This window comes from Sapajus apella, unplaced genomic scaffold (genome assembly GCF_009761245.1).
Source record: "Sapajus apella isolate SASKATOON/1434 unplaced genomic scaffold, GSC_monkey_1.0 scaffold53, whole genome shotgun sequence".
NCBI classification, from domain to species: domain Eukaryota; kingdom Metazoa; phylum Chordata; class Mammalia; order Primates; family Cebidae; genus Sapajus; species Sapajus apella.
The window spans coordinates 12,390,332-12,405,868 of NW_022436993.1; the positions used below are offsets into that span (position 1 = coordinate 12,390,332).

At 39.7% G+C, this 15,537-nt stretch overlaps 1 protein-coding gene across 1 annotated transcript in view; it reads left to right on the forward strand.

Annotated features, from left to right (window-relative positions):
* Nucleotides 1-15,175, forward strand: part of ITGA8 (integrin subunit alpha 8) — a 190,721-nt gene extending 175,546 nt beyond the window's left edge. The window contains exons 29-30 of the mRNA XM_032243982.1: nt 9,719-9,841; nt 11,893-15,175. Of these exons, the coding sequence (XP_032099873.1) occupies nt 9,719-9,841; nt 11,893-11,979 (210 nt within the window). The 3' untranslated portion in view covers nt 11,980-15,175. The remainder of the gene's footprint in view (nt 1-9,718; nt 9,842-11,892) is intronic.
* The last annotated feature ends 362 nt before the right edge of the window (nt 15,176-15,537 follow it).

Sequence of the window (15,537 nt, forward strand, 5' to 3'; positions counted from 1 at the left end):
ACAAAGATTAGCAGGGTACGGTGGCTCATGCATGTAGTCCCAGCTACTCAGGAGGCTGAGGCAGGAGAATCGCTTAAACCCAGGAGCCAGAGGTTGCAGTGAGCCAAGATGGTATCACTGCATTCCAGCCCGGTGACAGAAGGAAACTCCATCTCAAAAAGGAAAAGATTTGCACAGTGGTGGGAGGATCGATTGAGCCCAGGAGTTCAAGGTTACAGTGAGCTATGATTGCACCCACTGTCAACAAAGTGAGACCTCATCTCTTCAAAAAAAAGCAAGAAAGATAGATGTGCACAGTAAAAATATTTCATTAAACTTTGGTGGTATTTAAAGCAAGCACCGCCCCATCTTTCTTCATTTAGACCACCTCTCTTTCTTTCCAGTGATGTCTTCTGTATTTTGGATTTATGTTCAAACTAGAAAACAGAGGCTTTGGAATTTTAATATAGAAGTTTCATCCAAAAATGTTCAAAGGCTTATAGCGCTAAGGGAAATAAATCTAGGTCCTTTTGTTTTTCCCAAGCACGTGTTCCCTAACAGAAACACATGTTACAGTTGATTCCATCAATAGGATTGCATCTTTCTGCGCTGGCCACAGGTGACAGCCTGCTGTTCTCAACTCAAAAGATCCACAAAATAATCCGATACATGCAGCCCTGGCACCCCTGTTATTGAATTAAAAAAAAAAAAAAAGACTTATGTGATGTAGGTGATTTACGACATCATTTATGTAAAGGTTATTGGAAAAAGATTAAGGAATGGAAGCACTTTCAAGTCTTCCAATATCTGACTAACTGGAGAGGACCCTGCCAGTGCAAAGTTAGCGATGAAGCACACAGGGAAACTCTGCCTTACTGTGGCTTGATGTGAGAGAAGAACTCTGAGTGGAGCTGGCAGACATTTTTTTATAGTGCTCCAAAGGAGCCCAGCAGGGCCAAGAGGGTGCCTCACACCTGTAATCCCAGCACTTTGGGAGGCCAAGGCAAGTGGATTGCCTGAGCTTAGGAATTTGAGATTAGCCTAGGCAACATAGTGAGACCCTGTCTCTACAAAACACACACACACACACACACACACACACACATAAAATTAGCAGGGCATGGTGACGCATGCCAGTAGTCCCACCTACACGGGTGGTTGAGGCAGTGGGGATCGCCTGAGCCTCAGAAGCAGATGTTGCAATGAGCCGAGATCGTGCCACTGTACTCTAACCTGGGCAACAGAGCAAGACCTGTCTCAAAAACAACAACAACAAAAAAAAACCAGCAAAAAGGGAATTGCTTTAAGGTGGTGGAATCCATTGGAATTGGTAGTTTGAGAAGCATGAGAGCTCTAATCTGCCGCTGGGGAAAGTCTTTCTTTGTTCCTTCTTCTGTAATGAGAGTAACTACTATTTGCTTGTTTTCCTAGACCCTTTTGTGTGATGATTAGTTTGTTTATACTCCCTTTTCAACACAGTCACAATTCAGCCATCTCTTGAGGCCTATTATTAGTTTTACCTATGGAATAAAATCACAGTTCCCATTTGCTACGTGCATAGTATCAGTGTTTGTAACAAATAAAATTCCTCATGTCATGTGATGCTCGTCATGTGCAAAAGGCAAGATTGCCTGATTCAAAGAAATATGCCTGAACACTGAATCATTACAGTACAACAGAAGACATTAAAGTTCAATTATTTGAACACTTTTTTGGCTCACCAAGGAACTTTGGCCTTTGCATATCATCCAACTAATACCCAGTTCTATCATTTACATCTAGCAGAGAGTGGGATTGTCTAGTGCAATCCCAAAGGTGGTTATTACAAACTATTTCTTGAAAATCCTTATTTAAAAATTCCTGTGTAAACTGTGAACCCATTTGGTGTTCAGAATTGTTAGCAAAACCTCAGCACCTTACTATGGAACTCTTACATTAAACAATTATTTGGAGTTGAAATTTATGATGGGAACTGCTTGTCTCATAGGGAAGCTGTTTAAATGCTGTCAAAATGTGGGCTCAGCTAGTCCACTTCATGTTATTATTTTGTTCTAAATGGCACTGTAGGTAGGGCGTCTTGGTCCGTTTATTTAAAACATTCTTCTGACCCCACTGAAGTATGTTTACACAAGATTTTGTGATACATAAATACAGACGTCAACATTAATTACCATTGCAAATACAAGGGAGCTTTTCTCCTTCTATCTTGGTATTTTTTGTCAAAATATACAAAAACATATCATAAATGTCGACAATAAAATGTAGGCATATTAAAGATTTATTTATGGTCTTTCCTCAACAATAAAAAAACAACAAGATTTACGACAGGATGAAGGTAAGATTAAATGTTCCCTACTTAGAATCATTTTAAGAAAATCTAAACCACTTACAATTTATGAATACTACTTTCTAAAATTACAGATAATTACAATAAAGTGACTTGTTAAACTTACTTAAAGCTATTTTTAAAAAAGCTAGAAGTTCTTGATAAATAAAAATGTATTAAAATAGTTTATTGACTACTTGGCACAAGATTGTTCTCCCTAAATTTAAGTACTCCAGTTACTCAGCATGAAACTTCTTTTTTTTTTTTAATTATACTTTAAGTTCTGGGTTACATGTGCAGAATGTGCAGGTTTCTATACACATGCCATGGTAGTTTGGCATCCATTACCCCATCATCTACATTAGGTATTTCTCCTGATGCTATCCCTCCCCTATCCCCTCATCCTCTGCTATCCCTCCCCTAGCCCCCCACCCCCCTGACAGGTCTCAGTGTGTGATGTTCCCCTCCCTGTGTCCATGTGTTCTCATTGTTCTCAGCAAACTGACACAAGAACAGAAAACCAAACACCGCATGTTCTCACTCATAAGTGGGTGTTAATGAAAACTTCTTTCCTAAAGCAATTGAAATATCTCATCACAAGCCCCCATGCTGAAAGTAAACCTTTAGTCCTAAATACATTTCATCTTCTGCCCTGAGTCCACCTTCTTGGTAAAATAATCTTATAATGAAAGACTTCGGTAATTCAGGCAATTGCACCATTGCATGAAATTATACAGAATGTTCTAGAACTATGCAGTCCAATATGGTAGCTACTAGGCACATGTCAATATTGAGTACCTGGAATGTGGCTAGTGGAACTGAAGAACTTGTGATTTTATTTCATTTTCACACATTTCAATGTAAACTTAAAAACTGAAGCAGTAGACAATATTTTTTTTTCCATTAAACACAGTTGTATTGTTTTCATAGGACTACATTTCACTTTAACCATTAAAAATTTAACAATTGTTATGTGCTGCAAGGGTGAAATGCACATTGGATTTTGGAGGCTTAGTAAAAAAAGAATGTGTAAATTATATCAATTACATGTTGAAAGAATAATAGTTTTATCATTAATAAATAATAGTTGATATTTAGGGTTAGAGAAGATAAAATATGTTATTAAAAATTAACATCCCCAGCTTCTTTTCAATCCTTTGTTTTTGTTTTGGTTTTTTTTTGAGATGGAGTTTTGTTCTTGTCATTCAGGCTGGAGAGTAGTGGTACAATCTCAGCTCACTGCAACCTCTGCTCCTGGGTTCAAGTGATTCTCCTGCCTCAGCCTCCCGAGTAGCTGGGACTACAGGCACGTGCCACAATGCCTAGTTAATTTTTGTATTTTTAGTAGAGACAAGGTTTCACCATGTTGGCTAAGATGGTCTTGATCTCTTGACCTCGTGATCCACCCGCCTCGGCCTCCCAAAGTGCTAGGATTACAGGCGTGAGCCACTGTGCCCAGCTGACTATTAGAAAATTTTATATTATGCTTGTGGCTTGCTTTTTATTTCTATTGGGCAATGCTGATCAAAGGCAAGGTTATGGATTTGAGCTGATAATACCTACAGAGCTTCAGAGAACATAGAGTGTTTAATAAATATTATTTGAAATGAGCCAGGTGTGGTGATGAACTCCTGCAGTCCCAGCTACTCAAGAGGCTGAGGCAGGAGGATTGCTTAAGCCCAGAAGTTGCAGTGAGCTAGATCATGCTACTGCACTCTAGTTTATGCAATAGACTGCGACCTTGTCTCTAAAAATAAATAACTATTACTTGAAATGAATGAAAGATTCTTAGCATATATCAGTGTTTTGTCATGAGAAACTCTAACCTTTGGGACTTTTTTTTCCTCATTACTTATTATCCAATGGATAATTCAATCTAAGCTTCCTGTAGGCTTGTGAAAATGAGCTATAAGACAGATATAGATATTAGAAATAACAAAGTATTGGTCTTTGTCAACATTTTCTTTCTTGCCGAGCTTTCCCCAAAACTAGCCTGCAATCCCACAGCACTAGCACATACTTACAGTAACTTTGTTCCTGTAAAGGTGATCAGTTAAGTACTCTTCTCTTAAGCTTGCCTGTGCAGTCAAATCTCTAATCTATACAGAGCACGGAATTTAAAGAAAAGCTTTGCTTTACTGGTTTCTACCTGCACATGGATACCCCATTGCCATTTACTGATTTAGAGACAAGAATATGTCACATGACTCCCCATCATGCTATTCCCAGAAGGACCTTTCTTTCCAAGACATATACATGACTTCTAATGATGTTGTGTTCAGAGGCAAGCACAAGATTGCCTGATTCAGCGAAATAGAACTGAACACTGAATCATTACAGTGCAGCAGAAAGAAATTCTTCAATTATTTGAATGTTACCTTTGGCTCCTTGTCTAACTCTTTCCATTAAGAGTCAAATATCTCCTCTGAACTGGATGCCAGAAATGCTCTGGGTTGCTGTGTTGGTTTTCTGTATTTCCACTGTTCTTACTGTAGTGACTTCTGGACCATTCTGCAAAAGCCTAGATAAGTTTAGGAAAACACCAAGGGTGAAGGAAGGTCTCTGCAGCTGCACTCATTTTAGATTGAGAAGATTGGGCAGCCTTAGTACAACATGGACATCCTACAGGTAAAAGGACCAGGAAAGCAGAAAGCAGGCATGGCAGGAGAGTCACTCAGAGGTTGCCTTCTTTTAAGACTCTGTGTACTCCTTCCCTCTAACAAACTGCATGAATGAATTCTCTCTAATGATGACCTGTAGGAAATGTATATGACATGCATACATCTTAAGTGTATATGACATGCATAATTCTAACATCAGAGAAAGGGTATGAAGTGGTTGTTTGTTTGTTTGTTTGTTTGAGGCACAGTCTTGCTCTGTCACCCAGACCAGAGTTCAGTGGTGCAATCTTGGCTCATTGCAACCTCTGCCTCCCGGGTTCAGGTGATTCTCCTGCCTCAGCCTCCTGAGTAGCTGGGACTACAGGTGTGCACCACGACCACCACACCTGGCTAATGTTTTTTTTTTTTTTTTTTTTTTTTTTTTTTTTTTTTTTTTTTTTTTCAGTAGAGACAGGCTTTTATCATGTTGGCCAGGCTGGTCTCTAACTCCTGATCTCAAGTGATCCACCCATCTCAGCCTCCCAAAGTGCTAGGATTACAAGCACAAGCCACTGCACCTGGCCTGAAGTGGTATTTTTTTTAAACAAACTTAATGTTACTGGAAGCAGACTGGCAACACTTTTAATGATGAGAATTTCAGAATTTGGGAACTGAAAGATAATTTTCTAATTTGTGATCACTGCATGGGAATCATCTCCCCACAGACCTTTTAGAGACCCTGCTGTCAGGCTCTTTGGAAGCAAATGTAAACACAAAGACAGTAGGTTCTGTAACTATCCCTATAAAGTTTTCCTCTGCTTCAAAAAACCCTAGAAGCCTATCTTCATCAAATTCACATTTTCATTGTACTTTTTCATCACTGCTACCAAACAAAAAAAAACCTTCAAATGTCTTTATTAGCTCTTTGTAAGTGACCTTCTCTGCTTATTTCTATGGATAGGTCAGTTTTATAGATGGTACATCAAAACCTGCAATAACCAAGTGCAAAGTCACCGAGCAAAGTATTCAGTGGGCATCCACTCAGCCCATCCCATTTCTTTTTGTTAAACTAACAATTAAAGAACCTATAGCAGCTATTTCAACTCCTTTAGCATGTTTTGTGTTTTCTCTAACTTAAAAAACTTGAGCTCTTTTTTATTTTCAACACAAAATAGTAGGTAGCAACTTATTAATTTTTTTTTTTTTTTTGAGATGCAGCCTGCCTCTGTTGCCCAGGCTGGAATGAAGTTGCACAATCTCTGCCTCCCGGATTCAAACGATTCTTCTGCCTCAGCCTCCCAAGTACCTGGGACTACAGGCACCTGCCACCAGGCCCAGCTAATTTTTATTTTTAATAGAGACAGGGTTTCACCATGTTGGCCAGCCTGGTCTCAAACTCCTAACCTCAGGTGATCACCCATCTTGGCCTCCCAAAGTGCTAGGATTATAGGCATGACCCACTGCTCCCAGCCTTGAGATATTAATAAGGTAAACCAGGAGAGGAAAGATTCATCACCTGTATCACCCTGAATTACCAATTAGAAGATTTTGGTGAGCTCTGACATATGCTCAAAATAGGGACTAAAACTATACTGTGTTCTCAGTGGACTTGGGGCTTATGAGGAAGTAACATTTACATGAAACCTCAGAATTTTCCAGATTTCTCTCTCCTGGGTCATTGTAATTGGCCTGTGAGTAGAAGACCACTACTGCCTTTTCATTTCCAAAATTCTGAAATTCTCATTATCAAAATTGTGTGAGTCTGCTTCCAGGAATGTTATGCTCACCTTGAAATATCATTTCATGCCCATTCTCTGAGCACAGTAAAATGTTAGGATTCAGTAGTGACTTCATGTCATCAGATGTAATTAAGGAAGGGTACACAAAGAGAAATAATCTAGTTCTTGATTTGCTCATGTAGCTGTATACATGCAAAGAATTATTTTCAATTGATACACAATTGTACATATTTGTGGAGTACACATTGATATTTTGAAATGCACACACATAATGTAGTGATCAAATCAGGGAATTTAGGATAGCTATTGTCTCAAACGTTTATTGTTTCTTTGTGTTGGGAACATTTCAAATCTCTTCTAGCTATTTTGAAATAGACAATAAATTATTGTTAATTAGAATCACCCTATTGTGCTATTGAACATTATAACTTATCCCTTCTACCTAACTTAACATTTGTCAGCCAACCTCTGTCTTTATAAAGCCCTCCCCACCCTTTCCCAGCTTTTGGTAACTATCATTCTACTGTCTACCTCCTTGAGATCCACTTTTTTTGGCTTCCATGTATGAATGAGGAAGTGAATATCAGATCATTTCAGAATACATTACTTAGATTATTTCAGAATAAATTACTTAGGCTATAGCATCTTGGCAGCCATTGAAACCATGGCAGTTCCTTGAAATAGGTTTCTTCAACATATGCACCACGTGTCTCATCCTTAAACAGTGGCTAGCAGGGTGTATGTAATGCCACCGTGGTGATGGACTGTCATACTTCACACTGATGTGTCAGATGAAATAAGGAATAATGCTGGCAAGGAAAGTTAACAGGCAAAGAAAGAGAATGTAATGAGTAGGTTGAAGCCAGCCTTTTTCTCATGAAGAACATCTAACATCCCTGGCACATTCCTGTCAAGGTGGAATGACTCCCTCCCTGTCTCACTCCTCTGTCGATTCCTTTATTAGTGTAGACATAAATAACGTTTGGGGCCGAAGAATCAAGTGAATTGAGTCATCAGTGTCTGCTGCACAAGGGCCACAGATCAAGAAGAAAGGAGCAATAAAAACCAAGACAAGCTGAGAAGAGCACCATCAGGATGCTCAACTCTAGTTAAGACAACAGAAGCGGCTGGTTGCAGTGGCTCACGCCTGTAATCCCAGCACTTTGGGAGGCTGAGGAGGATGGATCAATTGAGGTCAGGAGTTCTACACCAGCCTGGCCAGAATGGTGATGCCCCATCTCTACTAAAAATACAAAAAAAAAAAAAAATTTAGCTGGGTATGGTGGCATACGCCTATAATCCCAGCTACTGGGGAGGCGAGGCATGAGAATCGCTTGAACCTGGGAGGCGGAAGTTGCAGTGAGCCGAGATCACGCCATTGCACTCCAGCCTAGGCAAGAGTGAGACTCCATCTCAAACAAACACATACACAAAAGAAAACAGAAGCAATAAAGTGAACATGGTTAGGGCTCAGTGCCGGGGTTCAGGCTGTGAAAACACCCATACATTTTCTGCCAGAGCAAATCTCAGAGCCGCCAACCTTAGTCATTAGTCTCAGCCTCTCCTGATGGGTGGATATAGAATGTGTCCTGGAGTTCTTGAGTGTGTTTCAGGATTGAAATCATGATCATTTCAACCAACACATTTAAAACTAGGAGCCCTTAGACTGAGTGGAGGCAAGGCTTGCCACTCTGCTAAAAACAGATATGCCTACCTTAGTGAATTAACGTCTGCATCTAAGAATAATTTATTGCTCTTTTCTTTGACAAAAAGGTTTTAGCAGCATGGCTGGGTCTCTCTTTGGGCATCTGCAGCTTCTTTGCTGTCTGGGCTCTGGAGGCACAGGCCTCCAGCATAGGAGCAATAGAAGTACTTCTGCACACAGAGGGATGGTTCATAGACACTGAGCATGGAACCAGGTTAGGAAGGTCTCATTTTCCTCTAAGGTCCCTTACAATAGTGGGGGATGAAATGGGCTCCAGTCCCCATCTGATCTTTGCTTTTGTTTGTTTGTTTTGGTGGGGGGAGAAAGAGTCTCACTCTGTTGTGTAGGCTAAAGTACAGTGGCACGATCTCAGCTCACTGGAACCTCTGCCTCCCAAGCTGGAGTGCAGTGGCATGATCTTGGCTCACTACAACCTCCACCTCCCATGTTCAAACAATTCTTGTGCCTCAGCCTCCTGAGTACCTGGGATTACAGGTGTGTGTGACCGTGCCCAGCTAATTTTTTGTATTTTTAATAGAGATGGAGTTTCGCCATGTTGCCAAGGCTCGTCTTGACCTCCTGAGCTCAAGTAATCCTCCTGCCTTTGTCTCCCAAAGTGCTAGGATTACAGGAATAAGCCACCACGCTGGCCTGATCTTTGGATTTAGGATTAAAGTCATCTCCAACACATCAGGAGAATTAAACATTTGCTTTGCACACTGCAGTTACTTCCATAAAATACAAGGTGCCTAGCCTCATGCTCTGGGATATTCTTCATTGACAGAGCACAGAATCTAGGGATAAAGAGACCTAGTATTGACACTAATTCATTGTGTGAATGAATTACTTAGCCCCTCTGGGAGTTAATTTTCTCATCTGTAAAATGAAGGGATTAGATGAGATGATTTCCACCTTTCTTGTACATCCAAGGATTCATGGTTATTCACGAGCTTACCTTTCTCAGTGAGGCTAGCTGAGTTCTAAGGAGAAACATGGTAGACAGACTCATTCCGTTTTCTATTGTCTATTTTGGCCATTGTTCCCATTAAAATGTCTGGTGCAAATTAAGGCCATTCCTTTCTACCTTGTTGATTCCTGACCCAATCAATTCTATTCTAGGGTTTCCGTGGCTAGAAGTCACTCACCCACCAAGTATCTCTAATTAGACTTTCACAGGACTAGGCAGATCTTGGAACATGCTAGCTTTTAAGAGTTCATGTTCAAGTGCTACCTCTAAGATCTCCCCTAGATGATTTCAGTTGTCATATGGATCTTTCAGATCAACTTCCAATATTGTATTGGTAGTTACCATTTTATTTTACCACACAGTGTCCCCATTAGAGCTCATTTGCTTTGTTTTCTATTTCAGATTAAGACATCAGTTATTTGGGCAACCCCGAATGTTTCCTTCTCAATCCCATTATGGGTAATAATACTAGCAATACTTCTTGGATTATTGGTTCTGGCCATTTTAACCTTAGCTTTATGGAAGGTAAGTGGATTTACTTTATTTTCCTTTTAAACTAGAGGGGCTTTTGAAGGAATTTAGAGGGATATGGTTAGGCACTTTAAAAGACAATTGTAGAGGCATTTTTGGAAATTTTGAGCAGTCTGAAGGCTATAAAGGAAAAATCATGTCTTGTTTGCTTTGGTATACTTAATGTTTGTGTAGCTGACATTTAAGATGACTGAGTGTGCTTAATGTTGCTTTCATCTTGAGATTTCTTGTAAATAAATATAGAGAGAGTTAGGCTGTATTAACTAAGACCTGTGATCTTCTTTCCAATATGCTTCGAGTGATAATATTCTAATGAAGACTTCTTTTTCTTGTTTAATTAACCAAGATCATAAGCTTTTTATTGACATGGCCCTATCATCAATCCTTTGAGATTTTTTTATAAGCACTCTACAGAGATGTAATTAATACAGGTCAATTCTGATTTTTCATTTCAACTATTAATGAGGCCAAATAGATCATGCATGTTATAGAATGCTTGGAGTTGGTTTTTAATCTTGCCAATTAGTTTGTCTCCACTGGGAAGTCTGAAGTTAGTCTTTGATGTGTTTTACTGAGGTTTGTTCTAAAAGTCCACAAGAGGAATTAATTTCTGGCCCACCAACCTAAACAATTGCCAAGTTTCACAGAGCCTTCCATTCCAAAATGGAAATGACGTACCAGTTACATGACTATAAGAGTAACCCCATTACATCTTTGATAACTATGGTGTGTTCCCTAAAATCATAGTGCATTTTTATTTTGAAATAATATGCAGCATGACGAATAGACTTACAAACTGAGAAAGCCTTGGCTTTGAGTTAAGGAATAGTGTTCCTGATCATTATCAGCTGTTTGTGCCATCCTACACTCTTGTGGTCTAAGGCATATCTTTAGAATGGACTTTTGTATTGTTCTGTCACTCATAGTAACTGTATTTCCAGTGAATATAAGACACAGTCATGTGTGCCAATTGACAGAATATTCCAGTAGCTCTGGGAAAGACAGATGATTCAATGTCTATAAGCCAAACCCAGTTAATTGATTTCCAACATGAGAAACCTACGTAAGAATTGAGGTTCCAGGTTTCTAGGAAAAGATATAATTTAACTGGTAAAGTATTAATTTGACACTGAAGAGGAGGAAAATTCTAGAGTCACCCCTTCCTGAGTTGCTGACTAACCTTTGGAAAGTCACTAAGATTCTGTGCCTACCTGGTTATGGCATTGAAATAAATGACAAATAGACTCTCCCTCTATATATGCTCTATGTTCCACGAAGCACCAAGGGATATGCAGCCATCTCTTCACTTCTTCCTATAATCCACCCGAAAGCAGCCAGCAGTATACTTTATACAATCTTGCTTTGCGGGTCAACAGTTAGTGCTTCTGCTCCACTAAGCATGCGGGAAATCCTTGGGACATATTGCTGTGATCTCAAGAAAATATCTAAGGTCCATAAATGGTTTGTATGAAAGAGGGACATCTGCTACTCCCACTACAGGGCGGGAGAAAGGGCATAACTACTCTGCCCTCCTGCTCACCTTGCCCTATGCAATAAATTCCTCTCTACAAGTAACAAACACTCTGCTGTCATCTCCTAATTGGGAGAAATGGGCTGATTATATGTGCAGAGCTCCAGGCTCCTTCAAAAATATATAAAGGGCTAGGTGCAGTGGCTCACGCCTATAATCCCAGCACTTTGGGAAGCCAAGGTGGGTGAATCACTTGAGGTCAGGAATTTGCACCAGCCTGGCCAACATGGCAAAACCCTGTCTCTCCTAAAAATACAAAAAGTAGCTAGGTGTGGTGGCACATGCTTGTAATCCCGCCTACTTGGGAGTCTGAGGCAGGAGAATCGCTTGAACCGAGGAGGTGGGGGTTGCAGTGAGCTGAGATTGTACCACTGCACTCCACTCTGGGGGATAGAGAGCAAGACTCCGTTTCATTCATACATACATACATACATGAATTGAAAATTCATTGAATGAGGGGTTTGACAGGTTCCCAGAATGACTTGATTTTTATAGCCCATCTTTCTCTTTGTAGTGTGGATTCTTTGACAGAGCCAGACCTCCTCAGGAGGACATGACCGACAAGCAACAGCTGACAAATGACAAGACCTCTGAGGCATGACAAGGAAAAAAAAGACCAAAGATCTCAAACACTGGTACTGTTCAAAGAAAAAGAAAGAACATGAGGGTTAAAAGTCAAGGCTTTCCTGTACCTGACAGTGACCTAGGAAATGGAGGGGACCCTGAAAACATCACCTCATCTACACCACACTTTGGAGAAATTATCATGGGTGCCCCATGAGCCTGTTGGAAAAGAAATTGCCAACACTGGAGAAGCCATCAGCAATTGTGGAAGATTTCTTTTGCTTTAATCATTCTGTACTTGGCAGACACTTTGAAATGGGTATGGGCACGTAAGTTGCAGTCCATATCAATCCAACTTAAGTTGCAGAGATGAAATGTCTGAATCACTATAGGATTTAGAAGGTGAACTAAGGTGAAATGACTGAATTACTATAGAACTTAGAATCAAGACCAAACCGTCCAACACTACTGTATCCAATGGAACATTTGACACCTCCCTATGGAAAAGAAACATTTCTAATGACATTATGGCTCAGGGAGACAAGCAATATGTTGTTGGTACTGTGAAAGTACTTTTGAAACGACAAAAATAATCTTGTGAGTGAGAGTTACAGTTTACTTATTTATTTTCCATGTCTCTAGGTTGAAAATCTGGTCATCTAGAGGATTTGGAAATTAAGATTTGGTTAGCTGATTTTCAAAATCACTCACTGAGTTTCCTCCTAAGAATCACTGTGTGCAGATAACTCATTTAGCAGAGCTTCTTCAGAATTTAGGCAGTGCTAAGGAAAGGAAGATTGACATTAGGAATCAGTTCTATTTAATATCTTGCTGCCTTCAATCTGAAACTCCATTCACTCACACTATCCAGGGACTCACATCTGCTTAATTTAGCTTTGCAAGATGTTGCATTTATATTTCCTTGTATATCTTTCCATTGACTTAGTTAATACATGAATTTCAAGGTACTCTCTACCCTTTGGAGTGTTTAAAAGTAACGAATGGTAAAATGTCGAGAGTTCATTAATTAAAAAGCAATTTAACAATATGGGTAAACCTTATTTTTAATATCTATAAGAAGCACCACTTCTTATAGATATTTAGTTTGGGGATTAAATACCTATTTTTCCTGCTATGCCTTGTACTTGTATACACAGAGAAAGCATGTTGAACATAACTTAGACAAAAATATAAAATTATACAGGTATGAGTCAAACTGGGAAAAATGACTCCTAAAGATTTTACTTAAAATTGCTTATTCCAACTTTATTACTTATTTTTACTGCTAATCTTTATAGTACATAACTTTGCAGAATAATCTTTTATTTAAGCTATTTTCCCACCATCTTGAATTTAACCATCACAAATTCTTCATGTTTAAAACTCTTGTAAATAATTCATAATCGTGTAATACCATTTTTGATGTAAAATTGACCAGCCAAATTTATAGTCTGCACAATTTTGTATCCTTTTTGTAATAATGAGAAATTACTATGAAGAAATACTGAATGAATTTTTATGTGCAATATTTTGTAGACCTATGTATCTGAAGCATGTTTACACTGGCGTTAGTTATTTCTTAAAATTAATTTCCTAAATGTTAAGTATGATAGAACAAGCTGACCCAAATCCTTTAGTTTACAAAGCTGTTGGAAAAATTTGTGTCCCAATTTCAACAATCATGCTTTATTTGAAGGATGAGCCAAGCTCACAGACATTAAATTTTATGTCATGCCATAACCTGGAGCAGAGCCATTTGGCCACAGCTGTGGAACTTCATTGAGGAGCAAATCAAAGGCACATGGAGGAGCACGCTGTTGCAGTTCATGCTCTTTCTGCCTGTGAATTGAATGCTGTCCTGGTACCAGCTTTGGGTCTGTCAGGAGCTCAAGGCTGGTTTGTGTGGCTATGGATGAGCATTGAACTTGCCTCAAAGAATTTAAGGGGTCCACAGCAGCCTCTGGGGGTCTTTGGTGTTAGTCCTCCAGGTAGAGCTGGTGTTACAGATAGGTGGCTTTCTATAGAATATGATGTGAGTGATGCCAGACAGCTCTCTCTGCCCCCAGGTAATGCCCTAACTCTGGTGATCCTGGCTCATCTGGGACCAATAGTGATTAGCTCCTTGGATTTGAGGTCCTAAAAAGGTCCCTGAAAAAAATGTACCCCTTGTCTTTAAGCCAATATTTGTGAAGGAAATGAGAACTCTTAGGGCTACATAAACAGAGTCCTGTTGAGATAGTTTATGCCTCTTCTGGAAGGAACTAGAGACAGCAGGAGGAAGACTGAGACCCAGAACAAAGCAAGGCATGAGGGCTCCAAAGGAACTGCACCATCCCAGAGTCTCAGCCAAGATGGTCCCTTCTTGGAGGGACAGGCACCTTCCACCTGCCCATAGGCACTGCTGCCTATGGGAATTGCAGAGGACCATTATTCACATGCACATGCACATGCACATGCACATGCACACAGTGGCCCTCTGCCCCTTAGAATATGGAAGCAAAGGCCGGTCACAGTGGCTCACGCCTGTAATCCCAGTACTTTGGGAGGCCAAGGTGGGTGGATCACCTGAGGTCAGGAGTTTGAGACCTGCCTGGCCAACATGGTGAAACCCCATCTCTCCTAAAAATACAAAATTAGCCAGGTATGGCGGCAGGCACATGTAATCCTAGCTACTCTGGAGGCTGAGGCAGGGAGAATCACTTGAACCTGGGAGGCAGAGGTTGCAGTGAGCTGAGATCACATTATTGCACACCAGCCTGGGCAACAGAGCAAGACTCTGCCTCAAAGGAAAAAAAAAAAAAAAAAAAAAGAATGTGGAAGCAAATGGAGGAAGGAAGGAAATTGAGGTCAGCTGAACCTTCCAGCAATCAGTTCTGCCCAAAGAAGACACTGACAACACACTGAGTGTATCTGCTTCTAGTTAGAGCATTGCCGATTGCTTTCACAATTCATAAAATGCTGTGCTCCTCTTAAGATCTATCTGTACTTCTCTTCAAATAATTGCCTTTTTAAATTCTTGCAGCTGGGTTTTAAAACACAAGAATGGGGCAAATTAAGTTTTATAAACTTGGAGATTTTTATACAGTAAATTAAAAAATAACATGTACTAGTCACCACTGAAACTCCATTCTTAGAACTCAACTCTTGTTTTATTTAAATACATGTGTAGATATCTGTGAAGACTTTCATGTACCTATTTACCTTGTCACTAATAAAATTAAAAATGAAAGACATGATGGCATACTTACCGTTTATTTCACATGCAACAGAAGCTTCCCTGTCATGGCCAGACATCAGAGGTTTCTGTCTCTACACCTTAGTTCCTTAATGGAAAAACATTTAACACTGGGAGAAATTTAATAGAGCAAAAATGCAGTGCTCCTTGGGAAGACAAAAATGTTCTACTTAGATTTCAGTGATGGTTGTATTAAACTACATGAGTATAGCAAACATTATTATAGTGTATATTTTAAATGAGCACGTTTAAGGTATGAGAATTATAGCTCAATAAAGCCATTAAGAATTTTTAAGTACCTTCTAGTACCTCCACCCTTATACAAGTGATTTCTCCACTGTAGATATATCTTAGCTCCTT